At 52.6% G+C, this 20,356-nt stretch overlaps 1 protein-coding gene across 1 annotated transcript; it reads right to left on the bottom strand.

Moving 5' to 3' along the window:
* Positions 1 to 149: 149 nt before the first annotated feature.
* Positions 150 to 19,767, bottom strand: ALOXE3 (arachidonate epidermal lipoxygenase 3; the record flags this gene model as incomplete). Its single annotated transcript, XM_079726185.1, is given in 23 exon segments — positions 150 to 335; positions 4,878 to 5,012; positions 5,016 to 5,048; positions 5,640 to 5,663; positions 5,667 to 5,727; positions 10,524 to 10,642; positions 10,644 to 10,659; positions 11,215 to 11,249; positions 11,256 to 11,384; positions 11,835 to 11,845; positions 11,848 to 11,920; positions 12,014 to 12,217; positions 12,351 to 12,494; positions 13,227 to 13,379; positions 13,383 to 13,399; positions 13,938 to 14,041; positions 16,568 to 16,693; positions 16,995 to 17,104; positions 17,108 to 17,117; positions 17,661 to 17,742; positions 18,770 to 18,899; positions 18,903 to 18,974; positions 19,597 to 19,767. Coding segments are annotated over 23 exon segments (2,121 nt in total). The 5' UTR covers positions 19,744 to 19,767.
* Between the last annotated feature and the right edge of the window lie 589 nt (positions 19,768 to 20,356).

Below are 20,356 nucleotides of genomic sequence, written 5' to 3'. Positions count from 1 at the left end.
GTGATGCTAGAGCCACCGTGGGTGGAAAAGGTCCCCACGTGCAGAGAAAGTTCACGCTGACCGAGAACAGGGAAGACGGAAGAGCCTTGAGGACCCTGAGAAGCTGGGCCTCCTCACGCTTGGGCTTTCCGGGTGGTAGGAGGAAGGGGTCAAATGGAGACGCTGTTCTCGATGAGGGGAGGGTCCAGGTAGGTATAGGGCAGCTTCAGGCCCCGGTTCCGCTCCTGCTCCCGGATGTCTCGCGAGATCTGAGCCAGGCGGCTCTGGAAGATGGCGATGCTCCGGAGCGGCCTTTCCTCGGTGAAGTGCTCGTCCGGGTAGGTGCCCAGGGGCCGCTGGGAGAAAGATCAGGTGCGGGGTCAGGATGATGTTCAGAATGGGATGGAGAATAATGAAGGACCACATTTGCCAGCAAATACAGTCAAAGTGGCTTCTAAAGGCGGGCGTGGCCCAGCCACGGCTCCTGTAAACGCAAACCCTTCAAACCTCCAAACCACCACTCCAGCGATCTGCGCAGAGCAGCCTGGACACCCGCAGCCCACGGGTCCCTAAAAAGGTCCCTTCCTGTGCCTGGGCCACTGCTCTATGAAGTAAATACAACCACATTCAGAACACACCTGAAATCAAACGTAAACACGCCCGAGCAAGTATGCCCAAGGATACACCTCTTACCTCACAGTTTCACAGATGTAAACCCCTGAAGACAACCAGGTCTGAGGCATCTCCCAGTCAACCAATGTTGCCAGCATAATCAGCATCACCATACACTCGTGCTTTACAGCGTAGCCAGCCACAGTCAAGAAACAGTGCAGTGAACTTCAGTCAGTGCCATCCTGTGGCAGAACAGAACTGCCCCTCTGGGCTTGACCGCAGTGCACAACCAGTTCACCATCACGGTTCATGGGGCCAGTCTCCGAACCAGCACACACTGCTCATACAATACAACTGTTGCTAACAATCCTGATGTTTAAAATATTCTTTGTCTTGTTTTATTGCGCCAGTAAAGCCTCCCAAAACACTGTTAAATCACAGCCTTGTTTTCTTTTTTTTTTTCACAGCCTTGTTTTCTTGTCCCTGACTTTAACGACCTCTATTGTTTCACCATGAGGACAATGTTTTATGAAGTATACTTTATCAAAACTCCATAAGGGAGTTTCATCTTTTTTAAGATTTTTTTTTTTTTTTTGATGTGGACGACTTTCAAAGTCTCCATTGAATTTGGTACAATATTGCTTCTACTTTACGCTTGTGGGTTTTTTTGGCGGCGAGGCATGTGGGATCCCAGCTCCCCTACCAGGGATCGAACCTGCACCCCCTGCAGTGGAAGGCAAAGTCCTAACCACTGGACCACCAGGGAAGTCCCGGGAGTATCATCTTATACTGAGTTTTTATTACTAATGGCTGTTCTCATTTATCAAACGCTTTTTCAGCATATATTGAGATGATTATATGGTGTGTTTCTTTATTGATGTAAGGAAGTGTATTGTTAAGTTGCATAAGGTTGAACCAACCTTTCATTCCTAAATTAAACTATATTTCATCATGATGTATTATTGTTTTACTATTTACTGTTGGCTTTCACGGACTACTGATATATTTTTAAGATTGTTGTAGCTAAGTGGAATGAGTTTGTAATTTTATTTTCTTAATTACAGCTGATGTTGCAAGGACTTTACATGGACCATCACAACGGCACCACAATTCTATAAGACAGGTACTCTCATCACTCCCACTTTACAGATAAAGAAACTGAGGCTTAGAGAGCCCGATTACATATCCAAGGTCACATAGGTGGGAAATGTGGATCTGGGACTAGAACCCTCTACCTGAGGCTCACATCTCTTCTTAAGAGCCTTTGCCAGGTGCTGGTATCAGGGTTCCCAGTAAAATGATTTGGGAAGCTTCTACTTTTTTCTACGATTTCAAGCAGTTTGAACGAATTTAGGAATTATTTGTTCTTTGAAGGTTTAATAGAATGTCCCTTTACAAGGAGAAGGATCAGATCTTTTACAGCCTTTTTCATTTATGTATGTTTTTCACCTCTTCTGGTTTTTTTGTTTTGTTTTTTAGGTTTTCTTTTAAAAATCACTTATTTCATTTAGGTTTCCAAATTTATTTGCATAAAACTAAGTATTTTCTTCTCCTTTTTATTTATTTATTTATTTCAATCTTCTTGAATATGTGGCTATATGCCTTTTACATTCCTGATGTTGTACATTTATGGGGTTTTTTTTTCTTGATTTGAATTGTTTCTGGTTTCTTTATTTTATCGGTCTTTTCAAAGAATCAGCTTTATGTCTTACTTACCAGACTGACATCTAATTTCCAAAACTATAGTGTCACTACTGATAAAACAGAACACAGAAATATGATAGACTGGGTTCAAAGCCTACTTACTAGCTGTGACCCTGGGCAAATTGCTTGGTGCCTTTGAATCTCAGTTTTCTCCCCTGTAAAATGGTGCTGCCATTTATGGAATGCTTATATGCCAGTCACTGTCTTAAGCATTTTAAATATAGCTACTTATTTATTTTGTGTTTTGAAATAGTGTACACAGGATACCTGATTTAATGACGGAGGCATGATAGATCCTCAGAAAGTGACAGGTGCTATTATTATTGTTGTTGTTGTTGTTGTTAGAACTTTCTGGGTTGAACTTCCCACTGGCTTATGAGAAAGGGAACTCTCCACTCTCATCGTCTTGTGTACTCTTCCCTCTGTACCGTGACATTGTGATTTATAATAAGAAATGTATATTTGGTCTTCTTCCCGTTCCTAGCACAGAGCTCTTAAAACCCTTATAATTTCGTTAAGTGATAGAATGTTAAAGGTGTCTTTTATTATTCATAATAAGCCCTTTTCAACGCTTATGTTAATGAGGTGACTCCTGGAAAGCCCCTGGGGTGGCCGGTTGCCGGGAGAATCAACCTTGTGATTAGAGGGTGAGAACTTTGTTTCACCCCTGCAACCTCAGGGGAGAGGAGAGGAACTGAGGGTTGAATTAATCCCCAATGGCCAATAATTTAATCAATCATGCCTAGGTAAGGCTGCCTCCATAAAAATCCCTCACGTACAAGTTTGGAGAGCTTCCAGGCTGCTGCACACGTGGAGGTGCTGGGAGGGTGATGGACCCAGAGAGGGCAGGGGAGCTCCACGCCCCTTCCCCAGCACCTCGCTCTATGGAGCTCCTCCATCGGGCTGTTCCTGAGTTGTATCCGTTTAGCATAAGCCAGTCATCTAGTAAGTAAACTGTTTGCCTGAGTTCTGTGAGCTGTTCTGGCAGATGATCAAAACTGAGGAGGGGGTCATAGAAACCTCTTATAGCTGGTTGGTCAGAAGCTCAGATGACAAGCTGGACTTGAGATCGGCACCTGAAGGGAGTGACGGGGGTGGAGTGGAGGTGCAGTCTTGTGGGACTGAGCCCTTGACCTGTGGGATCTGACGCCATCTCCAGGTGGACAGTGTCAGAACCGAGTTAAGTCATGGGACACCCAGCTGATTTCGGAGAACTGCTTGGGGTGGGAACCACCCACACACATTTTCTGGCTGGAAGAATCGAGTTGAGAGTATCGCGAGTACCCACAGAGTGTTCTGTGAGTAGACAAAAAGCAGACAGAGCTTTTCCTTTATAACGACAGAAATGGGTGTTTCCACATCCTTGGGAGGTGGGACCAGAGAGAAGCAGCCTCCAGGGACGAGTTCCTGCATTCCCGGGCATGAGATGATAAGTTAAAACTTGTGAGAGAGATAAACCCTCTGTGCCAAATGGAGTCAAGTGGGAGAAATGAGGATATCGCATAATGTCAGAAAGCTTGGGGACACGACCTGGAGGGCAGAGACATGACTGATAACCTGGTGTGTAAATGGAGGTGATAGTAAGTGGTGATTAAAGGGCTGCTCCCCTGGCCCAGCCTAACTCACAGCCTCCTCGCCGTCCTTCCTGCCTCCAGAATTGCCGCTCCCATCCATCCGCACAGCCACAGAAGCACTCTCGCTAAAACACAAATTTAGCCACGTCACCCCCAGGCTTAAACTCTTCAATGGTTCCCCTCTGTCCTGTGAACAAATACTGCACCCACACTGAGCCGTTTATGCTCCTGCAAACCCACCGTCAGACTCTCACCTTCACTTGGCTTCACTTGGTAGAGTCCTTCCCTCTGCCGAGAAACTAACCCTGCCCCTCTTTTGTCTGCCAAGCCCCTCCCTGTCCCAAAGGTTTCATCTGAGATGTCACTTCCTCCAAGAAGCTGTCCCAGGTTCACCCAGACTTGGTCAGGTTCCATGGGGCCCCATCCTCACCTCTGTCACTAGACTGTAAGCTTATGACATCAAGGTTCATAACTGCCCACCAGTGTCTGGCACATTGCAGGTTCTCCGGAAGTCCCGATTGAATGGAGGAGTTCATGAATAATTCCTACAAGACGGTGGTGCCCTTTTCCATTTTCCTGTGTGTCTCTTCAACTTGGCCACAGGATTCTTGAAGGCAGGACGTTCTCACCCAGCTTTATGGGGCCTGGCGCCCAGCACTGTTGACACATGGGAGGGATCCAGCAAATGTGCGCTGGATATCTGGGTGAATGGATGAGTGGTTGATGGACGAGTAAGTGGTTGGATAGACAGATGGACGGATAGGTGGATAGATTGGTAAACTGGTGAATTAGATGGAAGTTGTGCCCCAGCCACTAAACTGGTATTTGCTTCAGTGTATGTCTTTGGGGACCAACTGTCATTTCCTGAAGAAACTTAAGAACCCAAGGCAGCTCAGCAGTGGGCATAAATGCCAGCTGTTGGCTCCCAAACTCCCTGGGAGAGCTGCCACCACCTCTACTGCCCAGGCCAGGCAAACTCCCCACACCCCCAGACACCCCCACACACACCTGATCCTTGGGCTCTTGGCTGACCAACCAGAAGAGGAGAATGTTGTTACAGGTGGTGTTCACTTCTGGGAGGGTGTCTAGGTAACTCTTCAGGGTGGTGGTCCCCTTGGTCTGCGGTGGGGGCTGCCTCATGGATTACGGGGCATTGGGCATCCAGGCCCCAAAGTCATGCTGTGGAGACCCCACCCCAGTGGAGTCGGTTGGCCAGAGGAAAAGGACCCTTTCCCTCCTCAACACCCCTGTTCCTTCACCTGCCACCCCAGATTTTGCAGTTGGGAAATAAGGGGGTCATGGAGAGGGAAGAGAGGGAGGGGTATAAGGTTGAAAGTTCCAGAAGGGTGGCAGGAGCCTGGGTCACCCCTTGTCACTCCCCACCCAATGTTCCAGGACTGGGTGGAGTGCGTCACCTAGGAGGGAGGAGGACCCAGAGTAGAGGTCACCCGAGAAATGGGTCTTGCGTTGGCCCCCCACACAGAGCAGGCTGCTACTCCCCTTGGCCGTGGCCCATCCGAGGCAGGAGCCCCTAAGTTCCACTCCCTCCACAACCCAACTCGAGTCACCATTACAAGCTTGGACCCAGCTCCACTCCAGTCATCATCCAGCCCCAGCGCTTCACTCCACCCAGTTGCCACTCCAACCCCAGCCCTATTCATAAACCCATCACAGCTCTGACCCTCCCATGCTCTCAACCCACTCACGTCCATTGCTGGGCCTAATCTCGTGTGACCCAGTGCCCCCCAGGCCCGCCCTCCGCAGACTCACCTGCCCACTGTTGACAGCGGCGTGCTAGGCGGAGCAGTTGAAGATGACTGCAGTGAGGAGCTTCCCCAGCTCTCCCGGGGTGCACGGCCTGCGTGTGGGAGGAAGGGAGGAGGGTGCAGATGGAGGGGACCAGATTCCCCAGGGCTGGGGCTCACTGCAGGCAGAGAGTGAGCCGTGCGGACTGAACATGTGGCCACCACTGTCTTTAGACAAGGATTAGGGTTGGGCTGAGGTTAGGGATGGTCATCACCAAGGTGTGGTCTCTGAAGGAGGTACTGGGTTGGGACCAGAAAATGCCCAGCCGGCAGAGCTCACAACCAAAGAGCCAGGTAGGTTCAACGTGACAGCCAAGCTGGCCCTCCCTGAACACCCATATTAGTACTTAATGACTTAATTCTCCCCAGTTCACCAAGATTTGTCTGAGCACTCAGGAGCAGATCCTCCACTGCTGGGTTTAGTGGCAGAGACAGATGGCCAGAGAGGGTGCTACTTAGAAGCTCGCAGTGATAGAAGCAGAGGGAAGCTTTAAGGCCAGGGCTTGGCTCTTTGAGGAGAGGGCAGGCAGGGCAGGCTCGGCACTGGGGCTGGCGTGGTTAGGGGTGACTTTCCTGGAGGAAGAGAAGGGGCCTCCCTGGGTAGAAGAATGGGTGAGCTTTGAATGGAGAAAAGAAGACAGAGGAAGGCATTTTCAAGCTCAGCCCTTGGTCCTCTTTTCTCTGTACCTCAGTGGTCTCATTCAAGACTGTGGCTTTAACCACCTCCCACTGGCTGAGGATTCCCAAATTCACATCTCTCCTCCTCCTGGCCCCTGAACTCTGGACTCAGCAGCGGGTGTCAGCTACTACCGGACACCTCTGCCTGAGTGTCTGTGAGGCATCTCAGACTTGACACCTGCCAAGCCTAATGCTTGACTCCCTACCCCGCACGCTCCCCAAACCCATCTCCCCCTCCCCCACCAGTGGTCCCACTTCGGTGCTCTCTGTCCAGTTGCTCCCGCCAAAATCCGTGCACTGGCTCCTCTCTTTATCTCATACCACACATGTCAGCAAATTCTTGCAGAAACCAATCTCATCCCATCACCTCCAGTCTCCATACCACCCTGTCTCCAGCATCTCGCTCCTGGATGAATCTGACTGCTTCCGCCTTTGCCCCTGACAGCCTGTTCTTCACATGACAGCTGGAGTGAGTGATCCTTTAGAATCATTAATCCAATTATGTCACCCCTAGCTAAAACCCGCTAAGGGCTTCCCATCTCACTTGCCTCGCCATGGCCCTACTTGATCTGGCTCTCATTCCTTCTCCAACTTCATTTCCTTCCCTACATTTCTCCCTCTGGCTCTACTCAGCCACATGGGTCTTCTGATTCCTCAAACCCACCAGCACACTCCCACCTCAGGGCCTTTGCACTGACTCCATCTCTGCCAGTACACTCTTGCCCCGGTTATCCACAGAGCTAGCTCTCTCCCTTCCTTCACATCTCTGTCAAACATCACCTCCTCAGAGACTTCCCTGGTGGCACAGTGGGTAAGAATCCGCCTGCCAATGCCGGGGACATGGGTTCGAGCCCTGGTTTGGGAAGATCCCACATGCTGCGGAACAACTAAGCCCATGCGCCCCAACTACTGAGCCTGTGCTCTAGAGCCCGCGAGCCACAACTACTGAGCCCGTGCCCCACAACTACTGAAACCCGCACACCTAGAGCCCCGTGCTCGCTGCAACTAGAGAAAGCCTGTGAGCAGCAACAAAGAACCAACACAGCCAAAAATAAATAAATCAATAAATTTTTTTTTAAAATCACCTCCTCAGGCCTTCCCTGACCACCTACCTGAAATAATTCCCCTACCTCGACCCAGTATATCCCCTGATGCTCTTTTGTTCTCCTTAGTATTCATAACCACCTGACATATTTGCTAGTTTATTATCTGTATCTCCCCACAAGAATGTTAAGCTTCATGAAGGCCAGGATTTTTGTCTGTCATGTTCACTGCTGAACCCCAGCACCTGGAACAATACTTAATAAATATTAACAGTACTTAATAAATATTACTGGTTGAATGAAGTGAAAGCGTGAGAGGGTAGGAAGCCAGAGTGGGAAGGCATGGAGGCATAAACAATGTGAGGGAAAAGGAGGAGACCTAATTGGAGGTGAGGCTGCAGCAGTGTGCCAGGCGGGGTAGTTTCTGGGCACTGTTTCAGAAGATTACTGGGGCCCCAGTAATCGAATTGGAAGGCGAGCAGCGAGAGGCTGGGAGGGGTGGGACAGGTTGAGAGGCGGCTGCCACAACGCACGAGTAGTGAGAGGACTGGGACTAGGATGGTGATAGTAGAAAATGATGGGGACAATAGGATTAGCCACACTACTGGCTTTAGGGAGAGAGGAAGACATCGGGGAACATGAGTCAAGATGGCTCCTGGTTTGGAGTCAGGATGACAGGAAAGAGGCTGATGCAACAGAGCAGACAGAGAGGCTTGGAGGAAGGACCAGGTGTCTGTCTGCCTGGGAGTGTGTGAGAATTTTCTGAATGTTCTGTTCGTGGTGGATAGAATAAAAAAGCAAAGATAGACCGTCTATGGGAATTTTTCTGTAGCGCATACTGTTTGTTTTTTTCCCTTTGAAATATGGAAGCAAAAGGCATGCTGACTGAGGTTAATGAATGAATGTGTTTTACCTTAAAACATGAGTCTAGAATTACTTTGGGCTGTTTGGAAGAGATGTTTGTCTATCTGAAGGATGTCCTGGTGTATTAAATCAGAGACAAGTTGAATAAAGAAAGATCAGAGAGTTGATCCCGCTCTGGGTCTTGAATAGGAAACAGATAACCCCAAAGAGAAAAATAGCTATCCCTGGAGGAGAAGCAGTCAGGATCAGGACACCCCTGATTAAGAGTATGGGTGCAAAGCACAGGGAGGGGCTGCCCTTTAAAAGATCCAGAAGAGACCTGGCTGTCACCACCTTAACCGAGAAATCACACTTGGCATCACTAATAGTGAGACAGCCTGACCTCACATGCCTCCCAATATGATGCAATGAGGAGAACACAGCATCACTGGAGAAATACTCCTGCCCAAAACATTTAACCTTTAGGTATTGCTTCCGGTTGACAAAAAACACAGGGGGTAGAGGAATGACATCATGAGGAAGCAATTAGATAAATTTGGAAGGTGAGACATTCTGTAGAACAACTAGTCCTAGCTTTTCAGTAGCCCTTGTGAGATGTCATGTGATTTCAAAAAGGGTGGAGGGGCCTGTGCTAAAGTGAGAGAGGCTTTAGAGTCAAAACAAAGGTGTCACGTGGTCCTTGACTGGCTCCAGAATCAACAGGATCAGCTGAGGGAGAATGGGACAAGTGAGGAAATTTGAATATGGACTAGTAAGAGGGTGATGTTGGAGATTATTGTCAATTTTGTTAAACATGATGACAGCATTGCGGTTGTGTAGAAAAGCGGCATCGTCGGTTTGTTTGGGGTTTTTTTTGAGATGCATATCAATTAGGGGTAAAATATGAAATGTGTGTAATTTACCTTAAAAGACTTCAGAGGGCTTCCCTGGTGGCGCAGTGGTTGAGAGTCCGCCTGCCGATGCAGGGGACACGGGTTCGTGCCCCGGTCCGGGAGGGTCCCACATGCCGCAGAGCGGCTGGACCCTTGAGCCATGGCCGCTGGGCCTGCACGTCCGGAGCCTGTGCTCCACAGCGGGAGAGGCCACAACAGGGAGAGGCCCGCGTACCGCAAAAAAAAAAAAAAAAAAAAAGACTTCAGCAATAAGCAACAGCTTAATCAAATATGGCAAGATGTTAGGAACTGTGTCTAGGTGGTGGGTAAATGGGTGTTCATTACGTCATATCCTATACTTTTCTATATGTTCAAAATTTTGTTTTAAAAAAAAAAACAGCTGGGACTTCCCTGATGGCCCAGTGGTTAAGACTCCGTTCTTCCAATGCAGGGAGTGCAGGTTTAATCCCTGGTCGGGGAGCTAAGATCCCCACAGGCTGCACAGAGTGGCCAAAAAAAAAAAAAAAAAAAATTTGGAGCCCATTACAGGTAGGGCTACACCAGCTGTTTATTCTATTTCCTGGTGACCTGAGACCACGCCTCCTTCCCGGGTCTCCCCCCGCCCACAGGAATTCCTCTGGGTGGCCACCAAAAGTGCTAAGTCAGCTAAAAGTCACATCCCTGCCCAGAGAAGACATCCCAGGCAGTGAGAGCCTTCCACCCTCCGGCCAGGGCTGGGATGGGGAGGCAGCAGAAGCCCTGAAAGAAGTGGGAGGTTCTGAAGGACACGTCCTCCCTGGAGCAAAGGGAAGACTTTAAGGAAGGGAGGACTAAGCAAAGGAGGCCTGAGAGGGGGCCACTGGTGTTGGTGGGTCTCAGAGGCCACTCTGGCAGTGTCAGAAGAGAGGGGAGAGTTAGGGGCCAGTGACAGGTGTAAATAAGGAGGAATCAGGCAGCAGCAGTACCAAGCTACTCCATGAAGCCAAAAGTGAGAGAGGTTGGTGGCTGGAGGGGCCACCTGGCAGGACGGGCATAAGAGGGTATGAGAGAGGATTCCAGAGTCCTTAGTATTTGCAGCTGGAGGTGGCCCCTACCACATGATGTGACTCATCCACAGACCTCAGCAAGCGGAGGTGAATGGGTGGTAAAGGTCGAGCAGGGACCAGACAGGCACCATGTAGTGGCTGAAAGCAAGGGCTTTGGAGATGTTGGGCGCTGGCTCTGGATCCTGCCTCTGCCACTTACTACCTGTGCAGCCTTCTGTGCCTGTTCCTTATCTGTTTGGTGGGGCTAACAACCGCATGTACTTCCAAGGCTGGTCAATGAATAAGAACTGGGTCATGGTAGGGCCAAGGGGGACAGTGGGTTATTGGGAGTCTGTGGTTGGAGGATGGGGAGGGGATACCTGAGCTTTCCCAGCCCAGGAACGCCTGAGCAAAGATCTCTCCAACCCAGGCCTGCAGCTCCGAATCCTGTTGCACAGACGCATCACTGGGGTAATAGAAGCCCATGGATTTCTGAGACAAAACTGTAGGAAAGAGATGTCCCTGCTACGGCTGTGACCTTGGGCTCAGGCCTCGCCCGAAAACCAAGGCCCAGTGCTGCTCAGGCCAGGGAGAGCCAGCCGCCCAGAGTCCACTGAGAGTCCATGGGGGTTCAGTGGGGACCCCCAGATTCAGTTGGAACCCCAGTGCCCAGGCTTGCCTCAAGTCTCACCCCCACTCCAGAGAGGCCACCGAGGAGAGCCTGACATGCTGCGTCCCCTCGCTACTCAGCACCCAGGAGAAGGGAAGACCTGCCCACCTAAAGGCCCCAGCCCACACCTAGCTGTTGCTGCTGCCCTGACTCCTCTGGACGCCCCGTCCTTCCCGTCCTCTGCTCATTCACACACAGCCCAGCCCCTCCTCAGCCCATGGCTACCTGCCATTTCATAAGGAACCCCAACCGCAACTCTCACCCTTGAGGTGCCCCACACGGGGCCTGAGGACACCTGAAACCCCCAGCATCAAGCGCCCCAGCCTGCATGAGCACACGGGTCCACCCTGCCCCTGGGCCAGATTGGCTGCAGGTCCCAGGCCCACACCTCTCAATGGCCGCCCGGATCTTCAGGCCGTCGTCTCATTAATGGTAGTTGGGGATATCCTGGACGCCGCGGGCCCGCAGGCTGTCCGGAAGGCAGAAATTGGTGTAGGTAAAGTGGGCCAGACCAGTGCTCATGAGGTAGAGGAGGACTTGCCTCCCGATGGACGTGACCTGAGGACAGAACACAACTGGGCTCCCAGACCGGCCCATCCCCCACCCCAGTGCCTGGGGATGAGATGGGTCTAGTGACTCAGCAGAGGGCATTTTTTAGTTAATCGAGCAGTCCAAGACCAAGGATCAAACACCCATGAGAGCACGACATGGGCTGCGCAGGTTGCGGCCTTACTACGTGCGTAGGCGGTAATCCTTAGGTACGTGGGAACTAGAAGAATAAACTGAAGGCCGGGCAGGCCGGGAGGAGAGCGCCGACTCAGGGTCAGCGGGCGGCTGTGCTCAGGCCGGGGTGCCTTGCCCAACTCTAGGAGCCTTTGGAACCCGAGCCCGAGGAGGTGGGGCCGGTGGGTGGGATCGAAGGGAGGGAGACAGGGTTTGTGGACGGGGCAAGGTGCCCTCGGGAAGGAGCCCCCTGGAAGGGGCGGGCGGGGAGCCGGGAGGCCGCACCTTGTCCACAGGCCCTCTGGGTTGAGCAGCGTGGCGCGTGCGAGGGTGTTCATCTGCGGCGTGTAGCGAGTGTGCGGAAGCAGGAGCTGCGAGCCGGTTGAGATCACAGGAGCCGAAGGTCAAGGGAGAAGGCCGCCCCGGCCCCGCTCCCTCTGGCCCCGCCCGGGGGTCACCCAGACCTTGTAGATGGGGTGGCAGAGGGGCAGCTGACGCAGCGTGGCCACGGCGAAGGCCTCGCACAGCAAATGCGTGCACAAAAAGTGCGTGTTGTTCTCGTGCACCAGGAACTCCGAGTTGCGCACCCACGTCTTGGCCAGCAGCCAGTCCCAGTCGGAGTCAGTGGGCAGAAAAATGGGGCTGTCTGGCCCGGGGGTCTGGCTGACCTGCGTCCAGGAATAATAAGGGGCTGAGGCTCTAGACTGCTAGTGTGCCCCTTGAGGCCCCGCCCCCGAAGCCTCGCCCCCCCCCCGCCCCCCCCCCCCCCGGCAACCCCACAAAGCCCGGCCCCAGGCTCATCTGGATGGCCAAGGGCACCAGCGCCCCCTGGGGGTTGAGCCACAACAGGCAGAGCGGGGAGGCTGCGTACTGCGGGCGGCCGTTTATGCAGTGGACGGGGACCTCTACCAGGATCCAGTAGTCCGCTAGGAAGATGAGCCCCCTCTGGGGAAGTTGCACGGAGCCTTAGAGTGCTCTCCCACCCGCACTCTGCTTCCCTCCGTTCTCTGGCCACTCCCACTCCAGCCTGGGTCTCAGTAATTATTGGTGCCTGCACTAAAGGCCAGTGTTGGGTACCCCACCCTTCCCAAAATGTCCGGAATGAGGTCCAGCTGAGTCCTTCGTTGTGCAGCCTCTCACCTGGCTTCCCAGCAGCTTGGACAAGCCAGCATCCTCTCCCCCTTTGCCCATACCTGGTCCTTCCTATTCTCTCAAGTCAGACGACTTCATTGTATCCAGTATCAGCACAATCGACACACGAGGGGAATCCACCAACCCCATCTCCAGCCTTCTGGAGGATGCCTGAGGGCTTGACTGCCCCCAGAGAGACTGGGCCGTCATCTCCTCCCACACCCTCGGTGTTTCTAGTTCTCAAGGATCATTCTTGCTCCATCTAGTGGTGCTGCCTTTGGCCTGTCCTAAAACAGCCTTCTTCGGGCCTCAGCACCTGGGATCTTGGAGGCCTCAGAACAGGCCTCCTCCTCCAGGCTGTCATGCTCATTCATACCACTTCAGCAGGCCCCATCTCATGCCTCAAGCCTGAGCCCCATCTGTCTCTCATCCATATCTGCTCTACTTAAAGGCGCAGGGCTGGGGAATAAGGCCTGCAGGCTGGATGCAGCCATCCCACCCTTACCCTCCATACCCATCCCTTCTCCCTACTGACAACTCACCCACCTCTAGCTCTGTCTGCAGGCAGGTGCCTGGTCCCAGCGAGGGGGCCACCATGTCATTGGTGACAGGAAGCTTGCTGGGCAAGCTGGAGAGGCAGTGGAGCATGACAGGATTGACACCGTTCAGGTCCTGGTATCCGAAAAAGTGGTCTTCACATCAGTGCTCAGTGACGTACTCTAGGGAACAAGAGAGGGGGGCCACTTGGGCTGGAAACCGCTTCACTAGATCATGCTCAACCCAGCCCTTCGCTCATCACCATGGTTTAGCCTTTCCTTCCAACAATCTTATGAGAGTAGGTATAATTATTCCTTCATTTTAACACTGGACACCGAAATTCGAAGAGGTAGAGTGACTTGCTAAGTTGGGTGGCAGAGCAGGGATTGGAACCAGAGTCTGGCCCCAGAGCCCAGAACTCTTGGTGGCAGGGGTAGGGGAAGAGAGGCAAGTGCATCTGATCAGGATCAGGACTCCCTAAGTGACCCTTAACCCTCTCTCTGTCCCCACTCACCTATTCTTGTCCCCTCCCAGAGGGAGGAGAGATTGGTTCCTGAGGGGAATCTGGGAGATTGCCACCAGTGAAGCCAGGAGCCCCTCCCTCTGGGATCCAGCAGGCCCCCTGAGAGGGCCAAAAGAGGGCCCTTTCCCAGGATGGGGCGGAAGGGTCTAAGTATGGGGTAGGGTGGAGGACGGACATCTCTGCCTGGCTGTGCACACCTGAGGTGAAGGTCTTGTGGCAACACATGATATTCTGGATGTCATCCAGCTTCTTCCAGGAGCCCTTGCGGTCCAGCAGCCCCCGAAGCTTCATGCCCAAGGACCTGTGGGCGGGGAAATGGGGGTGGGCAGGGGGGCTAGGGGCTGCCAGTGGCACTGTGCCCCCAGCCTAGAGGCCTGGAGGGATCTGACGAGGTCAGCGCCCAGAGAAGAGGTACCTAACAGTCCACATGGGAGAAAAGTCTAGAGGCTACTTGAGGCTTTGTAGCGGTGACTCCACATGTGTGTGCAAAGGTGGCGCGCAGGGTGCAGACAAGTCTCCTCGTCGGTGTTTCGTCCTGCTTTCTCCAAGCTCTCAGCTTGTCACAGACCTTCCCTGGTCCCCCTCCGCCCACACGACAAAGCCCCAACTGCTAAGGCTGCCTAGGAAGCTCCCCACCAGCTGATTTCTACAATCTTTCTAGCTTTTTCTCCCACCCTGTGCACTTACCAAGCCAGTCACAGCCTTCTTGCTAAACATAGCCAGAGATGTACTTTGTACACTGAACCGGTAAAAGTGGGCTTGCCAACCTGCGGGCCGTGCACTTTTCACTTTGTGGATGTCGGTACTGTTTGAATTTTTTTATAATGAGCATGTACTATTTTATAATCAGAAAAAAATGCTTGAAATGAAGTCAGCTGTCTCCCCTGTCCAGGGCTTTGTTCAAGCTGTGCCTCTCCTAGAAAACCTTCTGCTGCATCTCCACCTAGTATCAAACCTATCTGTTCTTCTGTGTGCATCTTAGATGCAAAGTCCTTCATGAAGCATGGCCTGATGGCCCCCAAACACACACCTTGTGTGTATCTTCCACAAAATACGCATGACTTCCTTCGTTACATCATAAACCCTTAAGTACATCACTCCCTTTATTATCCTACAGTGTACTCAGATCAACTCCTAGTATACTGTGGGCTCCTTAGGGCCAGGACTGGGCTGTGTATGCCTGACATACCCAGTTCGTAATAATTGCTCACTAGCTAGGCCAAGTCAAATGGAAGGGAATGGAACATAGGATAGGAGGGTTATGGCAGTTGGTCAGTAAAGTAGGCTGTGGAAGGATGCTGATGTGCCATGAAGAGTGTGGGCACCTGGAGAGGGCGCAGGGGCCTTAGCAACCTGACAAGCCCAGGGGCAGCTTCCTACGTGCTCACTAAGCCGCTCACTCCTCCTTCCATGGGTCTTTGCTGAGCACCTGCCCACTCAGGACCCGGGGATGGGAAAAACTGGGTGGGAGCTTGGTCATTAAAGCAGAGGCTGAGAAGGCAAGAGAGAAGAAAGAACAGGCCTTCCTCTTCCAAGGCCTGCCACACATGTCCTTCAGGACACCCTGCAGTCACCTCACACTAAAGCCCAGTGACTCCCTCCCCTCTGTAAATGACCAGATGGCTGCCAAATGCCAGCTCCTCTTCCCATTGGCCTTTCTCTGAGCCTCACACAGGCTGACCACGTGGTCTCCTGGGCCCTCCCTTGCCTAGACCCGCATATCCATCCGGGGACCAACTCAGGTGACTCTACCTTCCAGGATGCTCCCCTGGTCCCTTAGCCCTGCCAGGGCCTCTCAGCGGGTCCTTGTCCTGAAGCCTGAGCCCCCTGTGTCTGCCTGTGCACCCCAACCCCCTGTGGACACACTCAAGCTCCATACTCCGCCTCACCTCTGCATCCCCTCCCACTAGTGGTTCTCCAGAAGAACCATTCTGGCACCAAAGCCTAGAACACGAGGATCCGGCTCCTTGCCCTGGCCTCCTCTGGGCCTCCTAACGCGGCCCCTGCGCAGATGGCCGAGCCCGGCACTCCTCCTGCCATACTGACCTGGGTCTGCCCAGGACCCACCCACTCTCCCCTCACTGATCCTCCCCCCACCCGCCCAAAGCTTCAATCCCACCTGTCTTCCCAGCAGCCACCTCCTGAGCCCCGCTGACCCGCCTCCTCTAGGCACTAGATGTCAACTGTACCCCCTCCAGCCACATCACACTCACAACCTCAGACTTGAGCTGCTTGTGACCCCTTCGATTGCTGATCAGCTGTGCTGCACATCTCCCGAGGGAGACTGTGAGTTCCTCCTGGCCAAAACTATGTCCTAATACTACTCAGTAACCTCTATTGAGAGATTATTTTGTGCTGGATATTAGCTCATTAAAGTCTTCCCCACACTTATGAGGTAGATATGAATATTATTTTCATTTTACAAATGAGAAAACGGTTTAGAGGCTAAGTGAAAATCAAGGTCATAAAGCTAGAAAGTTTTGGTCTGGAAATTGAACCTGAGGTGGCCTGACCTCCTCCTTAAATCTTAAGGGCTGGGCCTCTCTGGTCCTACTCAACATGGTCCCACCAACAGTGCCTGGGACCGTGCTCTGCTCTGAGTAGGTGCTCAATTCATTCTATTGATTTGAGGAATGGAAAGAGAAGGGATAATTAAGAGCAAAGAGGTGGTGATGGGGAGCTAGAGAATGGAGTTGCTTAAAGAGAGAGCGGAGACGGGGTGGTGGGACAGGGAGAGGGGAGACTGGGGCAGAGACACTGATGTGCATCAAAGGGACAGAGGCTGAAGGAAGAGTGAGCAGGAGTGCAGAGAGGGCAGTGGCCTCACGCAGGGATGGCGTTGAAGAGCAGCAAGGTTGTCTTAGTGGCCGAGTAGCGAATATTGGGTTCCATGGACAGCAAGGATGGGATGTCAGTTTTCATGGGAAAGCCAGGCAGGTACCTATTCCCACTGCTGGGGAGTGGAGGGAGCAGAAGGACTGAAACCAGTCAGAGGGACCTGCAGCCCACTCCCCTTAATTCCTCTCCTCTCTCCTCCCCCAGAATCCCCAGGCCTCCCCTCACTCCAGGCTCCTCCCCTGCCCTCTCCCCTCCTCTCTGCCGGACCCTAGGGGCCATCCCCACCCATTCTTCTCCAGACAATTGAATTAAACTGCATTTGTCACAGATCCTGCTTTCCAAGCTGCCCACCCAGTCCTCACAACAGACCCTTCACGCCCCTCCAGCTTCTTCCCCAAATCTCAGTTCACCCTCACCTGTCGCCCTTGTCTGCACAGGGCACCGTCTTGATCAAAGCAAATTTCTTATCTGACTCCACCTCCGCAAAGCTGCTGACGTCTACAATGCTGGGGAAGCCAGGGGTGGGCTAGACTTTCCAGCTTCCAGGGGAAAGAGGTCAGAGGTGGCAAGTGAAGCTTAGGGTAAACAGGAACCTTAGCTGTCAAAGACATGACTTTAAGACTCCCAGAAACCACCCATTTTCTGGGTAGGTGACAAAGAATTAAAGTTTTGGTTTTTTTTTCCTGAAGGCACTAAGCTTCAGATCAGGGTAGCATTTGAGGATGACATGAATGTCCACACTGGTTTAGAGTTGGGTTTGTGTTGAGATCAAGATCATGGCTGGTTTGGGGGTGAGGCTGAGGATGGGCTGAAGTTGGTCAATCCTAGGGTCATGTCTGGTATCTGGGTCACATCAATGACAGCTGGGGTTGAGTGTGGGTTCATTGATGTTGTTGGGACAGTTGTCGGTACTGGCATCTTGGGTCTGGACTCAGGGTCAATATTAGATTAAGGTTAGGTTTAAATGAGGGTCGTGATCAGAGCTGCCCCCAAAGTTGGAATTGAGTTTAGAGTTAGTACCAGTCTGATGAAGGATGAGGTCAGATTAAGATAGCAAAGAAGTCAAATTAGGCCACCCTCACCGGTAGCATTCCTGTCGGGCCTGGAGTTCCCATTTCCTGTGATCCAGAAGGAGGGGAAGGGAGTCCTGACAAATAGTTCTTGCTGTGAGGAGTGAAAATTACTCCTTGCTAAGTCTCTTGTCAAATGACAGCTCCTCCAGCGTGCCTTTTCTGAACCCCCCGACCCTTGAACCCAATCCCTCAGTGACACGGATGTCCCACATTCTTTGTGCATTCATCAGTAGAAGGGATTCAGGACAACCTCACCCCCAAATTATAACAATCTTCCTAATTGTTTGCATGTTTGACTCCTTGGGGGCAGAAGTCACGTCGTATTCATTTTTTATATTCCCAGCATCCAGCATGGTGCCAGGCACCATGCATATAATATGCACTTGACAAAGAACTGATGAACGAATATATTTTGTGAAGTGATGGGTGGATGTGCTGTGATGACAGATGGGGGTTCAGAGTGAAGTCCATGAGTAACTCACATTATTAGCAAGGGTGATGTTCACTCGCTTCACCTTGACCTAGAACATCATCTCTCATGCCTAAGACTCATCTCCACGCTTGGACTCGCCTTAGTCTTGCCTCTGCAGATGAGAGAGCTGCTCAGGAGATATGGGGGTCCAGGGGCTGAAGGACCTTCAGCCCAGCAACCTTGAAACGTCCCCCAAATTCAAGAAAGAATCTGAACAGCCCCTCACAGGGACTTCATCCATACCAGAAAAGCCAGTGGTAGTGGCCTCCCCCTGTTGAAATTCAGTAACTCAGCTTGCAGATTAATTCCTCTCAGAGGAATTGGCTCTGGGGAAGGGCAGAGGGTGTCAGTGGTGAGCACACATATCTGTGTGTTTGTGTGTGTGTCTCTGAGTGGTGTGAGTGTATGTAAGTGTGTGTGCCTAGTCTCTGTGTGTCTGGGGGTGGGGTGGGTGAATACTGCCCAGAAATCCCCTGCATTTCAGGGCGTTAGAGGCTTATATTTTCAGAAAGCACCTACTTGGGAGCCCTGAGTTCCAGCTACCCTAATTCCAGCCCTATTCCCTACACCCTGGGCTCTTGTGAGAGCTCCCCCGATCCCAGCAGATGTCTTCTGCAGCCCAGGCCAGCCCCTGCCTCTGGCCCACCTGTTCCTGGTCGAAGCTCTATGGTGCAGTAGCCCTCAATCCACTGATAGCAGGGAAAGTGGCAAAGAGTACCACCGGGGGTAGTGACGCAGATACAGCTGCAGTACCAGGAGTCCTTGGGGAAGAAAGCCTAGTGCTCCTTGTGGAGCCGCAGCAGCAAGAGCTCACCCAGCTCCTCTGAGCAGCGTACCTTGTACTTCTGCACCTGGGGGGCAAGAGAGCAAGCAGTTGAGAGGCAAGGAGCTGCCAACGTCATCCTTGCACCTTGAAAAGTGCGTCTACACCGACACCTAGCCTGACATATAAACCCGAGCTGACCGTAACCCATGTGGTGCCTTTGCATGAATTAGAAAAAGGCATCCTTCATCCAGGCAGTAGCAGCCACGGCGCTGCAGGAGCCCTGTGTGAGCAGAGTAGATTCTGGATCTCCCTAGCCTCCTTGGAGCCCTCACCTTATGTAGGCCACCAGCAAACAATCCTGGGGCCTGGCAGAGGCAGGTGGACCCCCTCCAGAGAAGAGGAAACCCAGGCTCAAAGAGGGCAAGCGCCTTCCCCAAACCCCACCTTCAGTTATTGGAGGAGGAGCTAGGAAGCCAGTGGAATTCTCCGGAGCCCCTGCCCAGGGCTCCTTCTCCACAGCCGTGCCTGGATAGGGTTTATTATCCCCAGAAAAGACAGGGACCAGAATAGGGGTAGTGACGAGGTCAGGACCAGCATCCTGAGTTCTGCAGGATTTGATGAGCTCTGGAGGAAAGACCCTCCCCTCCTTCAGGGTCCCCTGTCCGCCCTGCCCCTCGGGGTGGCTCCTCCCTCTCTCCTCCACTCACCGATCCAGGGGCTAAGTCCCTTCCCACGCGATCCAGCCGCCGCTTGGGGCTCTCACCACATGTGCCCACCAGTGTGACAAAAATGTTGTCCAGTGTGCCGGCCATCAGGTAGGGACCAGTGCCCACACACACGCGGTACACCGTCATGATGGGAGGGAAGGAAGGATGCCCCCGGCAGCCGGCCTGGAGGAGGTGAGCCGCAGGCCAGGCAGGGCTGGGCTGCTGGGCTGCTGAGCCGCTGTGTCAGAGCCTGGGGGTCAGGATAGGCCTTTGAGGAAAAGTCCAGCTGTCTCTGGGATGCTCTAGGGCTCACTCGCTGGCTCGCTCTCTCCAGAAGCTCTCTGTTGTTGCTAGCTGAGGGCTCCCTCTTCCCGCCCACAGCCCTTCACCCTAATAGTTGTTTGTTTGCATCTGGCACAGCCGGTCCCTCTCACTGGCAGGACCGGGTTCACCCAGATGATTATCAGGAGCCCGGGTCCCACTGGGAAGGGAAGGACCAGATGCCAAGAGGGAGACAGGGATTAGGTGACGCCTGTATGACTGGGTCACTGATCTGCTTCTGGTCAGGGGCCGACTGATGCCCTGGGGCCCTTGTCCGCCTACTCCCCAACTTCCCCCAAGACTCTTTCATCCTCTCTCTCAGCCAGAACTGGCCACAGGGCACCCGCATTCCTACTTGTGAATCATCCATGTGAATCACTGTACACAAGTGAGCCGTAAATCACACGTGACTACAGCCACACGCGAGTCGGACACGCAT

Source organism: Hyperoodon ampullatus (genome assembly GCF_949752795.1).
Source record: "Hyperoodon ampullatus genome assembly, chromosome: 19".
NCBI lineage: Eukaryota > Metazoa > Chordata > Mammalia > Artiodactyla > Ziphiidae > Hyperoodon > Hyperoodon ampullatus.
The sequence above is the reverse complement of the archived record's forward strand: the minus strand, read 5'-3'. Positions and strand labels throughout refer to the sequence as shown.